Source organism: Pelecanus crispus, chromosome 1 (genome assembly GCF_030463565.1).
Source record: "Pelecanus crispus isolate bPelCri1 chromosome 1, bPelCri1.pri, whole genome shotgun sequence".
In the NCBI taxonomy this organism is placed as follows: Eukaryota; Metazoa; Chordata; class Aves; order Pelecaniformes; family Pelecanidae; genus Pelecanus; species Pelecanus crispus.
This window is the reverse complement of record NC_134643.1, coordinates 115,685,398-115,702,386: the sequence shown is the minus strand read 5'-3', so window position 1 is coordinate 115,702,386 and position 16,989 is coordinate 115,685,398. Positions and strand designations below refer to the sequence as shown.

At 38.2% G+C, this 16,989-nt stretch overlaps 1 protein-coding gene across 1 annotated transcript; it reads right to left on the bottom strand.

Moving 5' to 3' along the window:
* Positions 1–2,848: 2,848 nt before the first annotated feature.
* Positions 2,849–8,260, bottom strand: CXADR (CXADR cell adhesion molecule). The gene is made up of 6 exons (XM_009482537.2): positions 8,099–8,260; positions 7,229–7,433; positions 6,146–6,301; positions 3,909–4,031; positions 3,479–3,617; positions 2,849–3,116 (listed from the first exon to the last, which is right to left on the bottom strand). Exons 1-6 carry the CDS (start codon positions 8,225–8,227, stop codon positions 2,849–2,851), a joined length of 1,020 nt encoding a protein of 339 aa, XP_009480812.1. The 5' UTR covers positions 8,228–8,260.
* Positions 8,261–16,989: the final 8,729 nt, after the last annotated feature.

The following is a 16,989-nucleotide window of genomic DNA, read 5'->3' as shown; positions in this document are numbered from 1 at the left end:
TCATTTTCGATGCAATTACATAAATAGACAGACACCGTCAAGGCTGCTAAGCCTAACAGCTAGGCTCTGAGGGCACATCACGCTGTCCTTCTGTTCTGTCCATTTATTACTTTGTACAAGCTGACAGAGCATTAAGCATGTGTAAACTCTGCTCTGTATGCTTTAGTGAGATAAGTTTCTATTCTTGAGTGTCCTAGGGGTTACCTGACTGAAAGCACAGGGTCTCAGGCCAAACCAAACAAAAAAAAAAAACCACACAAAACCAAAACCAAACAAAAAAAAAAAAAAAAACCACCCCACAACCCCAAAACCAAAAAACACACCACCACACCAAAACCAAAACCTCAAAAAAACCAAACAAAAAACAAAACCCGCATCTAATCTCACATATGTCCACAGATGGCTAAGAATCAAATTCAGTAGGTTTGTAGCCTGGTTGCTTAGGTTTATAGCTGTCTCTCGGTCTGTGATTCCATTAGTTTTGTACTTGTATTTCTAATAACTATACCCTTTTAATTAAGGAAGGCCTTAGTTTCAAGGTAAACAGTGTATAATTAAAATCTCAGAAGTCTCTTCTATCACAATAATTGGATGCAAGAAGATGTCTCCTCATCTATTGTTCTTCATAAGCATATGTTTGGCACAGTTACTAAACCTATTATTTACCACACAAGTCAATCATCCATCTCACTGGTACAACAACTGAACAGTTTTCAGGAATATAAACACTTAGATCATAATTAGCAATTGAAGGAGTAACTGACATTTTGAAATACAGAACAATACAGAGCCCGCCACTGAAGTCACATCCAAAAATAGGCATGAAGAGGTATCAATAGTACATAAGAATCAAGAAATCAGATCACAGTGTCATGTTTTAAGAACTGTACCATCATCTAAGCACCTGTTCAAGCAGTAAATTTAGGCACCAGAAAATTAATAAAAACTGAAGTTACAATCAGGCAAAGTTTATTGAAAAGGCACACATGAAAGATAGAAAACCTGATCTCTAACAGTATCAGTTTACAATCTAAAAAAGTCCCAAATGTGTAAAACTAAGTCTAGAATACTTAATAGCCATTCAAGTTTCTAAATTCAATATGAAGGGTATGTTCTTTACATTAATAGTGCCAGCCAAAAATTGTGCACCTAACTACAGATAGGACAAACATTTAGTCCTAAGCCAAAGAATTCATCACAGATCTGTAAGCAGCTACAAAAAAGCAGACACTAAACCTATAAGTTTGGGGAAATGTTTTCTCTCACACTGTTGCTACATACAAATAAACCTAACATCTTTCAGCAGGTATTCAGATATTTCCTTCATCAACATCAGTGCCACATACTATATGCCTTTAGAGTTTTCAAAAATACCTTGCAATTTAACATGTATAGCTACAACAAGCTGAAGGGACTCCCCCTCCTGCCCCGAGCATAGGATGAGGAAAGAAAGTAGAAAATAGAAAGGAAGCCAAAAATCCACAAAGACTCAAAATGCACTAAGCTTTAAATCCAGCTTCCACAGGTATATAATATCATTCATCAGAAGCTATTAGAAGTCCTTAAGTATGCGTGAAAGTAAGATAAGGAATTGTTCTGTTCCTCCTGTAATGCTTTAAGTTTGCAAAACTGGGAAGAAGGGGTTTTAATCTTGAAACATGAGATTTGTATCAACAATTCTGGATAACTATTTCCTTTCAGATTCTGGTTGCAAGAAACTCTTGCTCTTAAAAGTCTAAATGTCTGTTAGTAAGAATATTTAGGGCTGTTGAAGAAGCAAGGAGAAACGAGCTTTAACTTTGCAAATTCATACAGAAAGATATTAGTATCTTAAGTAAAGGCTAACTACTGCTTATATGTATACGGGAAAAGATGTTTCCAAGTGATGTTACAGCAAGAGGACAGATAACAAGTAGCGGTTACTTAACAGCTTTCATTAAAAGCCCATGGAGCTTCTAGGTAATTGGTTTGGAAAAAAGTACGAGCACTGCCTTAGAATCTAAACAGGCTTTGGAAAATGCAAGGTACAATTAACTTAAGACCTGTACAGAGATACATATTCATTCTTACTGTGACAGTAACAGTTGTTCTATAGTTTTTAAAGCTTAGATACCACGACCAACAACCTGATAGGACCTCTTGCATCAGATAACGTAAGTATTAAGTTATCTGACATGACTAGAACTAGTTATTACAGAAAAATTGACATTTCAAAGAGTTTGCAAGGTCCACTCTCACATTTCCACTCACTGAAATTTTAAATTCAGAACAGATTCATTAAATTAATTGAACCAATCAAATAACTGGTAGCCCCTGAAATAAGAGCTCAAGAAGTGCTCCAAACATTACCAAGTTAAAGAACTGCAAAAATAAGAGTTTGAACAGAATTCAAAGTCATCTTCAGTATTTCAGCCCCCTGCAACTACATCAGACAGTGGCCAAGTTAAAATATTTCTGTTATTCCAAAATTGAGGATCAAGTTTCAGGAACTCTGAGAAACTTCATGGTCTACATATGAACTGCTTTTGTTACTTCTCACTTGTGCCTTGCTGTTACATATTCAGAACTGCGTATCAGCTGACAGTGTCTCTTCAGCAACCTACCAGAGGTCCACATACCTTCAGTGTCCAATATTTATTTAGGAACTTCAATGCTTTTAGCAAATAGTTCAACTGTCACATACTAACAAGTTAAAGATTAAAAATCAGAATTGGTGGCTTTTCAAACTAACTTGTTCATTTTCTTGAAGGAAAATTGCATGCTATTGTTTAAATGGGGGATGAAACATGTAGTTTTCTCTAATACTTACAATGAACACTTAAAAAACAGCATTTAAATTAATAATATTTTATACTATGGACCCATCTTTGCTTTGTGCTGGAATCATCACAGGAACAGCTCCCATTCTACTTAAATTAGGTGCAGCTACCTTTGAAGGTGCAAATGTTGGGTTTTGACCAGGAGTACGTTCAAAGTCTTCACTTGGGACTTGGCTATATGGAGTTTTGGTATATCCTTCCATATTTGAGGGAGACATTGAACCCAGTGAAGAACGATTGCTGCCTATGTAGCTGCGGGCTGTTGAACTGCGACTTTTTGGAGGTAGAACATCTTCTCTGAAACAAACAAAAAAAAACGTTGCAGAACAAGAGTTCAGTCACTGTTACCATGTGGGAGCTTACAAAACAAATTTTCAGTTTGTTTCTTTCTATTGTGACACAGTAGCCAAAAGAGGCTCACATATTACTTTAATTAAAAAAAAAAATTCAAGTGTTCATTGCCTTTAAAATCTTTACTGAAATTAGACATGACTATCTGCACCATATTCAAAACAAAAAGTTGTCTGACAAGCTGTTAGTATGTTAATAAGCTTTCCAGATTAAGACAGAAATCTCAACTAAGTATCTTACTTGCAGAAATACACATTTAAAAGTTAATTTCAAATAATACTGCTCAGATATTAGAAATACATTGTTACCTGATCTCATGATGTACTTCTTTCTCATATTTCTTCTCCCTGTGTTTCTTACAGCAACTGAAGATGAGAAAAGCCAGTACAGAAAGACCCAGCAGAGTTCCTATAATAGCTCCAGCAATTATACCAGCTGTATTTATAGCTAGGATAGATAAGTAACAATACAGTTTGTTAAGTGTCAAACTTAAATGTCCAACTACTTTTCTCTCAACTCAACATTAAAAACAGTATGCTTCCACATGATCATTTAAAACAATAAGAAGAGTTACAGCTTTCTGCATAAAAAGCAACATTTTGGGAAGTAAAGACTTGAAGTGGCTACTATCAGTTACACAACAGGGTTGGTTTTTTAACCTTTTAGGAGTTTAGAGAAATGAGATTATTCAGTTTTAACACAAAAACACTATGTGACCATTACACAGCAAACACTTACGAGGGGTGACATTCAGCTCAACAGAACATTCATCCGTGCCAACTCTGTTTGAGGCAACACAATTGTATGTACCAGAATAGTCTTGAGAGGCATTTTTCAAGAGAAGTTCCCCTGTATTTTTATCTACAAACAACAAAAGGTAAAGCTTTACCATTTTCCGAAGTTTAATTCCTATTCAATGCTAAAGGTTTATTAATCCAGCACATAGATGAAATCTTAACTAAAAAAATGCTGTATTAAAAATACCCAAATAAAAGCAGAAGTCTATCGCACTGCAAAATGCTATTATTTGTAAAAGCCTCTTACCCTGTTAGAAATTTATTCCTCAGTGTTTGACTTAATATTAAGCCTATAGACTAATTGCTCTGTCAACGGAAAGGAACAGATGCTTCAAGTGGCAAATTCTCTCATCTTAACGTAGAATTCTAAAATACAAAAGATTAACTGCATCCCAGAAGTACCTCCCTCTCGTCTCTCTGCCTAAAACAATTCTACATAACCAGCTCAGATGCCTGCAGAACCCATATTCAACATGAGATGCATCTAACCTAACACTGCACTCCAATGGGTGACCAGTTAAGTCCAGCTATGCTGGCAGAGTAGGAGAAATGAATCAGTGAAAACAAAAAGAGCATTTCCCCAGGGCTTTCAAAACCATTGACCGCTACCTTTGTGAAATTCTACTATATGAACTTCAGATGGTTTGCATGCTTGAATTGCTAACAGATTTGCCATCAGCACTGCAAGAGACTACATCACAGGAGCCACACAAATACTTTGCTCTTCCTGCTGAACAAGAAGTTAGGTAGTATCTAAGTTCTTCAGAACAAGTTCAGTGTCCCCAAACCTATATTCACAAGCTCAAAGCAAGCACTGTTTTATCGAGTTACATGCCATTTCTGCATACTTCCTCAGTCTTGTCCAGCACTGATACTGTTGATTTTTTTGTTACCATGGGACAAATCTGGGATGTGGAGAAAGAAGGGGAATAAGAACAGAAGCTTATGATCTTAAGTGGTTCAGAGAAGGACATTCGTGATCAGCTCTTCACTGTTAAAACAATAAGTAAGAGATATCAAACAGCACTACCAGGAGGTAAGATCAAAATGAAGAACATTACGAGGTTCTTCACATGTAGCTGATTTTTAGAGATCTGTGTTCTAAGATAGTACAGATTCTAACAGACAACAAAAGTTTAAAGGAGACTGGCAAAGTTCACAGAAGTCAGTTTTTGTTTGTTTTAAATCAATTAAACTGAAACCACATCTGAATTTCCTAAGGCGTAAGTTAAGGGAGGACAGGAGATCCCTATGAGGAAGAACCACACAAGTTCTTAACTCCCTCTCCCCTAGGCATTCACTTTAGCTGCTTTTAGACACATGATACACTTTGTCCTCCATGTCCTGCACAATCAGAGTTAAAATATGCAGATTCTTAAACTGCTTCATCCACAAGGAAAATGCATCACCTCAAGGTTTAACATTTTCATTAACTACAAAGAAGATCAAAAAGAATTGGTACTGAGCAGTATTAAAAAAAAAAATATTCTGGAATAACTTTCACAAAGCAACCTTCTACACTTATGTTCCCACAATAAAATTCCAGTACCACCACTACAATAATTTGGGATCCATCAGGCAAAATTCATAACATATAACTCTTTCCTGGATGTCAGCTCTTGTAGTAAGAGGTAAGCCTTCTCCTTTACTCTGGACAGCTTTTCTTCTAAAGACTTGTACCCCTCTTTAAGGAAGAAGTTCTGTCACTTGATCAGAAAGTGAAGACCTCAGTTCAATCTCTAATACAATTCAAGCTTTTTATCTCCACTTCCCTGAAGGCAGATCTAACCACTGGTCCAGACTCTGTTCTGACTCTTCCCCACTGTCCACCTGAGCACAAAAGCAGCCAACACCACCAAGCAAGAGAACTCATAACACTCACGCACAGATAAGCATGATTCTGCAGCCTAACGGTAAGAAACTCAACTTAAAGCTTGAAACATTTACCACCATGAATAAAAAAAAACCCAAAACACCAACCCACAAAAACACCCAAACAAAAACCCAACTTGTTTCAAAGACAGTTTTACTATCCAGTGAGACGGTAGAAGTGACACTTATCTTGATTGGTCTGTACTAAAATTAAGCATGAGATGCTTGCAAGTCAAGATAAGCCAAAAATATGAATGCAATCTTGCTTAAGTATTTCAGAATAATAAAGATTAAGTTTGACAGTACTCAGCATGGAAGTAGCAGGAAGTTCCCGTGTGCCAGATACTCTTCTCCAGTCATAAGACAAAAGTGGGGATCCTTCTTGTGATGCACATTTCAAGGTAATGTCTCTTCCAATCTCCTGTGATCCTTCAATGGAACATTTAGTTCTTGCTGGCTTTACTAATAAACAAAGTATTACTGGATTAATAATAGTGTCCTGGTTTCGGCTGTGATAGAGTTAATTTTCTTCCTAGTAGCAGGCATAGTGCTGTGTTTTGGATTTAGTAGGAGAAGAATGTTGATAACACACTGATGTTTCTAGTTGTTGCCAAGTACTGCTTATGCTAGGCAAGGACATTTTCAGCTTCCCATGCTCTGCCAGGGGCACAAGAAACTGGGAGGGGGCACAGCCAGAAGAGTTGATCCAAACTGACCAAAGGGCTATTCCATACCATGTGACATCATGCTCAGTATAGAAACTGGGGAGGGGGTTGGCTGGGGGGCAGCGATCGCTGCTCGGGAACTGTCTGGGTATCGGTCGGCAGGTGGTGAGTGATTGCATTGTGCATCACTTGCTTTGTATATTATTATTATATTGTTATTATTATCATTACCATTTTACTTTATTTCAATTATTAAACTGTTCTTATCTCAACCCAGGAGTGTTTCTCACTCTTACTCCTCCAATTCTCTCCCCATCCCATCGGGGTAGGGGGAGTGAGCGAGCAGCTGCATGGTGCTTAGTTGCTGGCTGGGGCTAAACCACGACAAACAGTCACAATAAAAATGCTTGCTAGTTGTGTTCTAGTAGGTCATTTTGCTAAAGACAAAGCTTGTGCAACAAACCATTTCTGTGCATGGGAAGACTTTCTATGAAATACAAGCCACATGTAGAATTTTTTTAAATGCTCATTATTCTGAATATTATTCCCTTCATCCCCCCCGAACAGAATGACAACCACCCCCCACAAAGTCTCAATAATGGATGCATCATCATAGATTCAGTACAACCTTGCCCGACAGAAGTTTTCATCTTATATATCAAATATAGGATGGAATAAACACATAAGAAATGTCACTGAAAATTCAAGAAAAACATTATCTTACCAAGTACAGTCAACTGTATTTTTTGGCTTTGAACTCCAGGAGCCTTCTTCACTTTGCACTGGTATGTGCCAGTGTCTGCTGCCTTTAAATTCAGGATATCCAATGAACCGTCACCAGATATGGGATCAGGATTAGTAAACTGCATCCGCCCAGTCATAGCAGCATAATAATTATTATAAATCCTGTCTACAGCATACATAATTATCTATCAAAAAAGAAATACGATTCAGAAATCCACTTGGCATTTAAACATTCAAAATAATTCGGTATCTTCAGATTCTTGACATTTTCTTTCTACTGTTTTCAATAATCCCAGAGGCATGACATAGCCAAATATCTCAATCTTCAAAATATCACACACAGGACCCTAATGAACACTCCAACCAAACACCTGTCCAAGTAGCAGCATGTCAGCATTGACTTCTAACTGAAAGAAAACTGTCTAAATTGCTCTAATCTTCATTCTGTCACACCTCTCTACTAAGAGGAGCCACCTTTTGGCTAAGGCTCCCAAAGAAAGAAGAGAATTAATAACTAACGAAAAAAGTTAAAATATTTAAAACCAAATTCCCATAAATCAATTTTCAATCAGGAAAATAATGCAAGTACAACAGCACAGTTTATTTTCTGTAACTGAAGGATTTTTGGAGTTCTCCTTTAGAAAACAAGTTTATAGTTTCTTCACACTTCACACTTAATCTGCTATTCCAAAACTTCCACTGTATTTCATATGACTAGTGCTTCAAAGTAATTTAAGATCGCAAGCATCCCAACCCGAAAAGGTGGAAGTTTAAAAAGTCAGTAACAAAGTTCATACATTGACCTACTCAAACAGTTGAATTAACACTGTCCAAAAAAGTCTGTACTTACTATTTGTTCCTTCTTTCGATTATCTGCTGGTATCAATACCCACTCAATATCTAGTGGGCCTTCATCTTCTGCTGAGAGTACAAAAGTACACGGCAACGTAACTTTCTCTCCTTGTGCTTTTTCAAACATTGTTTGGTCCACTGAAGTTATGCTTAGGCTTCTTGTTAGACCTATAAAAATATATTTTTGTTTTAAAAACACTTCTCATGTAGTTTTCACTGTAAGTGTTCTATTATATATTGGTTTATATTCAAATCCATCGTATACTCTTCCTGTAGAGAAATCATGTCATTAGTCACACTTGTCACCGCTGAAGAGATCCTGTGCAGTATGTTACTGAACACAATGCAAAGTCGTGTACTGTTCACCTGGCATCATGTCCAACAGGCAATTGTATCTTTCAAACCATACAAGTTTTTTGTATAATTCAAGTCCATACAAAGCTAAATAAATAAAAATTTTCAGCAGCAGGTTTTTCAAGTTATTAGAAAATCACCCTACCACTACTCCCTCATTGGTAAAATGAGGGCATGGAACAGTGATGAAATCTGCCAGGATGGACAGAATTATTGTGAAATCTTGGGTTAAATCAAGTTAAGTCTTGATGTATAAGGGCTGTTCTATCTACACAGGGTAAACAAATGAATCCTTTCCAAAAAGCTCAATGAGTTTTTAGATCAGTTTGCCCTTTCTGCTTGTCTTACTCCTCAAAAAAAACGTGCAATCCTTATCTGCATGCCTCTAAGCAAAACATGTTTCCAAACAACAAATTTTCCTTAATTCAACCCTGAAAAAGAATCTATACAGTGACCCAAACAGACTTACTCAAAAGGCCTGAAGCAAGATTCCCCCTTTTTTACAACATACATAGGCTTCCCTCGTCAAGTGTATAGACGCATACATGGCAATCAGGAAGTGAAAAGCTCCTTCTGCTTGTTACAGAAGCAGGTTTGGCATTTGTATGTCCACTGTTTTGTCCACCTTCCTGGGTACCAAGCTCAGATTTTCAGTCATTTGATGTGTGTAGGTTGCTGCCCATCATAGCTAGACAGTCACAGATGTTACCACAGCCACAACAGATGCAAAGCCCAAGAAGAGTGGCCAGTGTGAAGACGATAGATTGGTTTGGTGCATCCGTAGTATTGTAGCCTCAGATGAAATAAAATTAAAAATTATTATTTATGCTCTAACTTGTACTTCTATGCTAGCTCAAGTTATTATCTAACTTGCACGTTTCCATATAGTAGAGAAGCTCTAGCGCTTTTCTGCAGTAGATCAGACTGCAACAGCTATCCTTCTACCTTACTAAAATTTTGCTCTGCATCAAGTCTTTGGATTCTTTTCCTGATGTCAAAACAAAGGGCTCTTGAGCAGGTATTTAAAAAAAAAAATCATTCAGAAAGAGAAAGCACCTGACATACTAAATTACAGACAAAAGCCTCTAAGAAAAGACCTTCACAATTGTTAATAACAAACACACAGTTACAAATTAGGCAGGATTATTTAACTTCCTGCCATTCATGGTATTACTTTGCATGGCAATACCTCCATTCCAGAAAAAAAAACAAGAAACATCAATCTGAGGTACAAAAGAGATTCAGGTGCAATGTTTCTTACCAAACCATGTACATCTTTTCAAAGGTAGTTCTAACAGGTTTGTAACACCTCTTTTTTTTTGACCACAGTAAATATATCTGAGCAACTAATTCTCTGCTACTATGTTGAATTAATATTATTTCCTAAATGATACTGATCTCTGTGAATACTGGTTGACTTGCCACAGATGCTATCCCCTTCCAAAGGTTCCTTTCAGATTTCCATGTGTAAAACTAGCCATTCTAAATCGCTTTAAAAAGGTCATTTGACAAGTGAAATATATTACAGCATAATCCTTAAGTTTGGTCAGCTTTGCATAAGGAAAGACAGTATTACTACTAGCCATCATCTCTAGAAATGGGTAGATTCAGAGTACATTCATGTTTCCATAAAGCAGAGCAGCAAAGAATGCAAATTCCTGATCTATTTTTTCAGTGATTTCCATACTCTTCTGTTCCCCTCCCCCCACCACTGCCTCATTAGGGAACTGTAATACAATCATCTTAAATTCTTCCCCAAATTGCATTTCTGCATTATCATTTTACTATATTAAAGGAGTGAGATGGAATGGCAAGTACAGTTTAGTGACTGATGATGAAATACATTACGAAGTTACCTCCTTAAAAGCCTCAAATCTGTAACCCAGGAAATTAAAAGCTTTCATTCTGAAGTAAGAGTTAATCACTGAAGCAGAACTTCTGCTCTGTGACAGCATCTCCAATAACAGTTACTTTGTCACTTAAGTTCCACAACAGATGACCACAGAACATACATTCGCTCTCCCCTCCCTGCGAGGGGACCCACTGAGGATTTCAGAAAGTGTTCAGTAATTCAGGGAAGAGGAACACAATGGCATCTGCCTCTTCACAGTGGGTAGTGGATAACAGAATTCATGCTCTGGAAATGCTACCACACATCTGTACTACTAAAAAGTATAAAACATCTGGGTTTTAGTTGACACCTGCTGAAACACACAACATAGCCAAAACAAAGTGGACAGACGAGTATTCATATGTTGATTTCTTTGACTAATTTTCTAAACAAATAGGACTTGTACAATCCATGTTTTAAATTGTTCATCTCTGACAATTTCAACCAAACACAAAACCAGAAATAACAGTCCAGTGCAACTAGAAGTCCCTGAAGTTATTAATTTGTTCTGACATAGCAAAGAAGCATTAGATTATTCAATTATCTCTTGCCTCTTCATTGCCAGACAACTCCATGCGAGTATAATTTCAACGTGGACGTTACACAACCTGTTTCTCCTTCAGATGGCAGAACACTGAGAAAAGCAACAAGTACACTGGGAATGAGGAAGAAAAATTATGTTAAAAGCTCTAAGTACTACATTTCAGGAAACGAGGCCACAATAGTCCTGCCTATCAATGGCAGCTCGCTTCAAGTGCTTTAAAAGCCACAAATAGCAAACACTTCAGTCTGAGCACTCATTTCTCTGATTCAAAGCATATGAAACAACATAGTGACCATAAGCCAAATAAAAAGCAGAACCCAGCAGCCTAAAGTGACTTGCCGGAAATTTATCGCACGCAGAAATTGAAACTCTTGAATTGCGAGCAGCATGTTCACACACATTGACTACATGTAAACGTGTCAATGGAAGATGAAACACAAACCTCAGGATAGCTCTCAACAAGCACTCCTGCACATGAAGCTTGCAGCACACATTAGCGGATATGAGATACCCAAACATCAGTCTGAGCCTTCTAAGTCTCAGCAATTTTTCATAAATCTCAGTTCCTTTCTTACTGCATGTCTCCCAGCACCTCATTTTTATTATACCAGTGTTCCACAGTCTCTTCCTTACCTTAAGAACACATGCATATAAAGCTACTTTCCACTTTTTTTTTTTTTTTGTCAACATTAGAATGACAGGCAGAAGCAGCAAGCGTCTCGATTAAGGTAGGTGTCAGAGCTAGCTGGGTTTGAACTAAGCATTAGCAATACAAAGGAGTGGCAGGTAGTATTAGTTGGAAATTCCCTTCTGCAGAGCAGACACACACATCTGCTGGCAGATATGCTGGTGAAGGAGATTTGGCCAGATTCAGCATGACAGATTGCCAAGAGTCCTCTGACCCTTGGACTATTGATTATTAAACTACTACCCCTTATTATTATTACCACTATTGTCTTTTTTTCCCCCTATTACTATTACCTACTCACACAGGCACCCATGCTATTAACAAAGGAGACCTGGAACAAATCAAGAGTGACTAAAAAACTCCAGGGGCAAAGAAGGACATAGGAGCCCAGGTGACATTTGTTCTCCTTGCTCTTTCATGAGAAGGGGAAAAGGCTTGTGGAGACACATCCTGCAAGTTAAAAACTCACTGCAGGACTGGCACTACAGGCAGTGTTTTAATTTTTATGGCCACAAGTACCCCTGAGAAATGAGAGTTGCTAAGTTAGAGATGGAATCCACTTGACAGTGGGTTAGGAACATCCTCATCAAATCTGGTGACACTTTAAATGAGAGGTTTATCAGGGAATGGTGATAGAAGTTTGCAGTTAAGGGAGGGAATAGAGATTCAGACATGTTAAGTACATGGGTCAGGTTGGTGGGAGGAAGAGAGACCTTGGCAAGGATAAAATGTTGAAAGGGGAACCACCTCAAGTACCTGTACACAGAACTATGACACCGGAGTTACTGAGACGTGGGATAGCTCGCATGACTGGAGCTTTATCATGGATGCATACAGGCTTTTTAAGAAAGCCAGGAAGGAAAGAACAGCAGGTGAATTGCCCTCTACCCGAAGGAGCAGCCGGAACACAAAAAGCTGTTCTACAGGACGGACAACAGGCTGGTTAGGAGCTTGCGGGTCAGGATTAAAGGAGAGGTCTGTATGGGCAACATCGCAGTCAAAGTTTGCACACATCACCTGATCCTAAAATCACAGAGACTGGTTATTGTGGGACACTTTAACCTTCCTGACATCTACTGGAAGGACAACACAGCAGGACATAAACAACCGAGGAGGCTTCTGGAAGATTTCAGGGAAAAACAGATGCTAAATAGGTCAACCCATTTGATACTTTCTTGGAACTGCTTTCAGCAAAAAAAGGAAGAACGTGCTGTGGATGGGAACAACGGCAGCCTTGCCTGTAGTGACCATGAAACACTGGCATTTAAAATCCTGAGAGGAGTGAGGAAGGCACATCCAGTACAGTCTTCAGAAGGGCAGACTGATTATTCAGCAGGTAGAATTCTGTGGGACCCAGTTCTGAAAGGCAAAAGAGCTCAAGAAAGCTGGCAGGTATTTAAGGACAACTGCTTCTAACCACATGAAAAGGACACCCCAACACTCGGGAAAATAAGCCGATCAAGCAGCAGCACAGCCTAAGGAGGAGGAAGCAAGAACAGTCTACCAAGAGAGGACTACAGATATATTGCCTAGGCATGCAGCATCCCTGCTAAGGAAGTCAAAACCCAACCAAAGCTGAAAGAAGCAAAGGACTTAAATGCAACATGAAAAGCTTCTACTAGTACATGAACAGTAAAAATCGAAAAGGAAAATAGGACAGGTGATGTAGTGACAGCTGACACATAGAAGAGCAAAGCACTCAGTGTTGACTCTGCTTGGAGCAGAAGATTGGATGACTGAGGTCACGTTCAACACAAACAATTCTGTACCTGCATTAAAGATCTATACGAAGCCAATGCACACAGTGACAAGATGACATTTTCTCCAAGCTTTCCCAAGCTTCACCTCCTTCAGGTTCCACTCAAATCAGGAAGATTCAATTTCTTTTCACTCCCCTAGTATGCTCCTCTAACTGTGGCATCTAACTGCTAGTACATGACAGGCAGACATTTTACCAAGCTGAGTGAAGGTATTTCTTTTGGTTAGCAGGGTTTCATGGATAAAATTTCAGACCTTTTTCAGACTTGTTTCAACACCAGAAAGATGAGGGTTCCTCAAGTCAGTTATCCCACTTATTCAAAGATGCTTAGCATTAAAATATCTGATTCTTTAATTGCAGCAGACAAATCACTGCAAAGCTTACAACTCAGAATGCAACAGATTCTCAAAAAACAACTGAAAACTATCAACACAGAAGTGTAATTGGTCCAAATGCAGGTATATTGTTCTCCAAATATTTTGCAAGGAGAATATGTGCCATACTCAATTGGGGCAAACAGAAGAATGAATCTTTGTGACTAGATGAGAAGAGACAAGTACCATTCCTCAATGCAGAATAATAAGTATTATCCCTTACAAAGTTTACATCAGAAAAAGGTAAGAGGTCAATACATATTTTGGATTCTGAGCATTCAGATTTAAGTTTCTTAATGTGGAATAAAACACTCTTTCTCTGGGAAATTGAACCTCAAGAGTATCGCAAACTACATCGGTGTGACCGAACAAGTTTTTCGCATGATTTCTGAAGGAGTGCAAGCCAGTGTACCACCTTTAGAGAAACTGTATTTCCTTCTGAACATACCTTCAAATAGCACTCAAGTGTAACACAGCTTAGCAAACTACACTATTAATAGTTTTAAGAATAATCTAGGGAAAATGAAATGTTTGACAGAATGTGATGGAAACCATTTTCTAGTATGAAAGAATCTTCAACACAGAAAGCAGATGAAAAATTAACATAGAGCAAAGCTTTCTCCATTCCAACAGAGAGTCATGATATATACTAACAAATAACAGAAAGCAAATTTTCATTAGATGAATTATTTACGCATTTAGTATATTATTATTTGAAGTTAAAAATTCAGGACACACTGAAATTCTGGACTGCTGGCTTACACAAATTTAAGTGTAAATTTAAACTCGGTATGACTGTTTCTGGCATCGGATAGTGCTGCGTTACAGAAGTGTTTCATAATCCAACAGACACAGTCCGTCCCTACATGGGTAACAGGAGAGGAACACAATCAGCTGGAACAGCAGAAGGTATGGCAGCTGACATGCACCGAGGGGGCAGGAGCAGGGGAGATGCACCACAAAGACAGGACTGCCGCCAGGTTCAAACTGATGTCTGAAATGGCAATCACTAAGCAGCACAACTGCAAAGACATACAGACTGCTTCTACATGAGGTAAGAGTTGAGTTCAGAGATGTTGCTGTACTTAAAGCCATATGTGATCCACCTGCAATCTGCATTTGCACAGTATTTCAACTTTACTAGCTGGTTCACCAAAAACCATCTTGTTTGCCAATACCTGCTGGTAAACAAGGAATGGCTGTAAATACGTAAGTGCTTTTCTTCACAGAATGAGGCCTTAGGAAGTAAATAACAATGACAACCTGAAATGCATGTTAGTGCTTTGAGAGATACAAGCTATAAAATGCACTGAGGAGATGCTTTAGCTTAGACTCTTCTTTCAAATACAGATTATAGATGTAGCTGTGAGCAAATCTTTTCACTTGACAAACTTCAGTCTTGAGAACCAACTCCCCACCATCCTCATTTTACTTCTGAATATGCCTCTCATCCACAGTTAATCTCCTACTTTTTTCAGCTAGCTCTAATGATGTTATAAAGCAAAGTTCCACAACTATCCCCTTTCCCACCTCCACTCAGAGAAGTCCTACAACGTCTTATTTCAAAGCTGCATTTCTGAAATAAGGCCCTGTAGAACTGAGGAAGTCAACTTAAATTTACACCCTTGGCAAGTAGGGAGTACACACTGAAGTAGGTACACACTGAGGAGTGCCCAGCTGAGGGAGACTTCCCAGTGGTTACTGGCACAATCTAAGACAAACGTAAGTCTCCTTCATGGCTAAAATCCCCACAAATATCTCACAATCTTCTCCTGCTTCCTCACTACATAAAACTTCAGTATCCTCAAGCAATGCCAAAACAAGCCTCTCCAAGGCAGTGTGCTCCTAATGACGTAAGTGAACGAAAAGCTGCCTTTGCAAAAGTAAAGGGAAAAGAATATTTGACATTACTCATTTTAGTAATTTTTACAGCACTCAGGAGCTGGTTCTATGATTCGTTACAGTCATACCTTTCTGGAACTTGGGCCAAAAATGCTATGAAGCTTTGGTCCATCTAACTTTCCACATGTCATAAACTCTACAACTTCTGGCAAGCTGTTTGTCATACTGCAAAAAATCTGGAAAACATAGCGTCTGTGGTCCCGATGAGGTCTGACACAGACTAAAGCAGGGTTAATTCCACTTCAGTTTCTGTAGAAGTTATATCAGGCTTCAGAAATTCATGCTAAGCAACTTGGGGTACAGGGAGTGAAGGGAAAAGAGTCAATTCCAGTTTTTCAACCAGCTCTAGTCATACTTATTTTCTCAGCTTCACTGTTTTTCCATGGGACACACAACATGAATCAACACAAAGAAAGGTCACTAGTGTGTTGTCTTTAACTTAGTAAACATTAAAGGAACAATGGCAAGAAAGAAGAAAAACAGAAGTTTAATAGAATGACAAAAAAAAAAGCTGTCTTCCCTTTAGAAAGCAAATTCAACAGATTTGGGGACTTCTGATGTCAGAATGAAACTCTAAAATTCTCTTTCACAGCCAAAGTATAGAGATATCCTCATTAAATGTTTCAAGACAGAATCTGAAATACGTATTAGCTCAATACACATCCTATTAATTTAGTCAGGCACCTAGGTACCAAAGAACACTTAACCTTTACAGCAACCTCACCTGAGGTAAGAATAAGCAAGAGATGAGGGGAAGGAACAAGCAAGCAACAGGCAATGAACTACCAAAAGCAAGATAATCATGCAGCAATGAACAAAACAAGAAAAGAAAAAATGGCACAGCATTACTGCACCCAAATCTATAGTGAATATGTATCCAAAGAGCAGGTTTGGTTTTAGTATGTAATAATTGCACAACTCTGCAGAGAATTCAGATTTTTAGGATAATCCACTGCTGATAAAGGCAAATCGCAAAGCTTTTTCTAACAAAGTACTGTCCTGCTACTATCAAAAGTGTTAAACAGTTAATGTTTAATATGCTCCACAGACCACATTTTTCCCCATGCTTGACACTCTGTGGTTATCATACAATACTACAATACAAATTTCATAGAAAAGCACAGTTCACAGTAAGTAGTAAAAAAAAATACCCACACCATCTTAGCAAAAGCATCAAGCACTTCTAAATCTAACATTTCCAAACCTATTGACATTAACGTACTACATATCCCTCTACTTAAATCGCAAAAACGCCCAGTCCAAAAAGGTTAGAGAGAAGATAAAAACTTGCCTCTCTATACTAGCCAAAGTCCACTAGGCAGAACACTGATTAATCCCCGAAGCCAGAGATTTAACATTCACACAGGAGATGTTCAC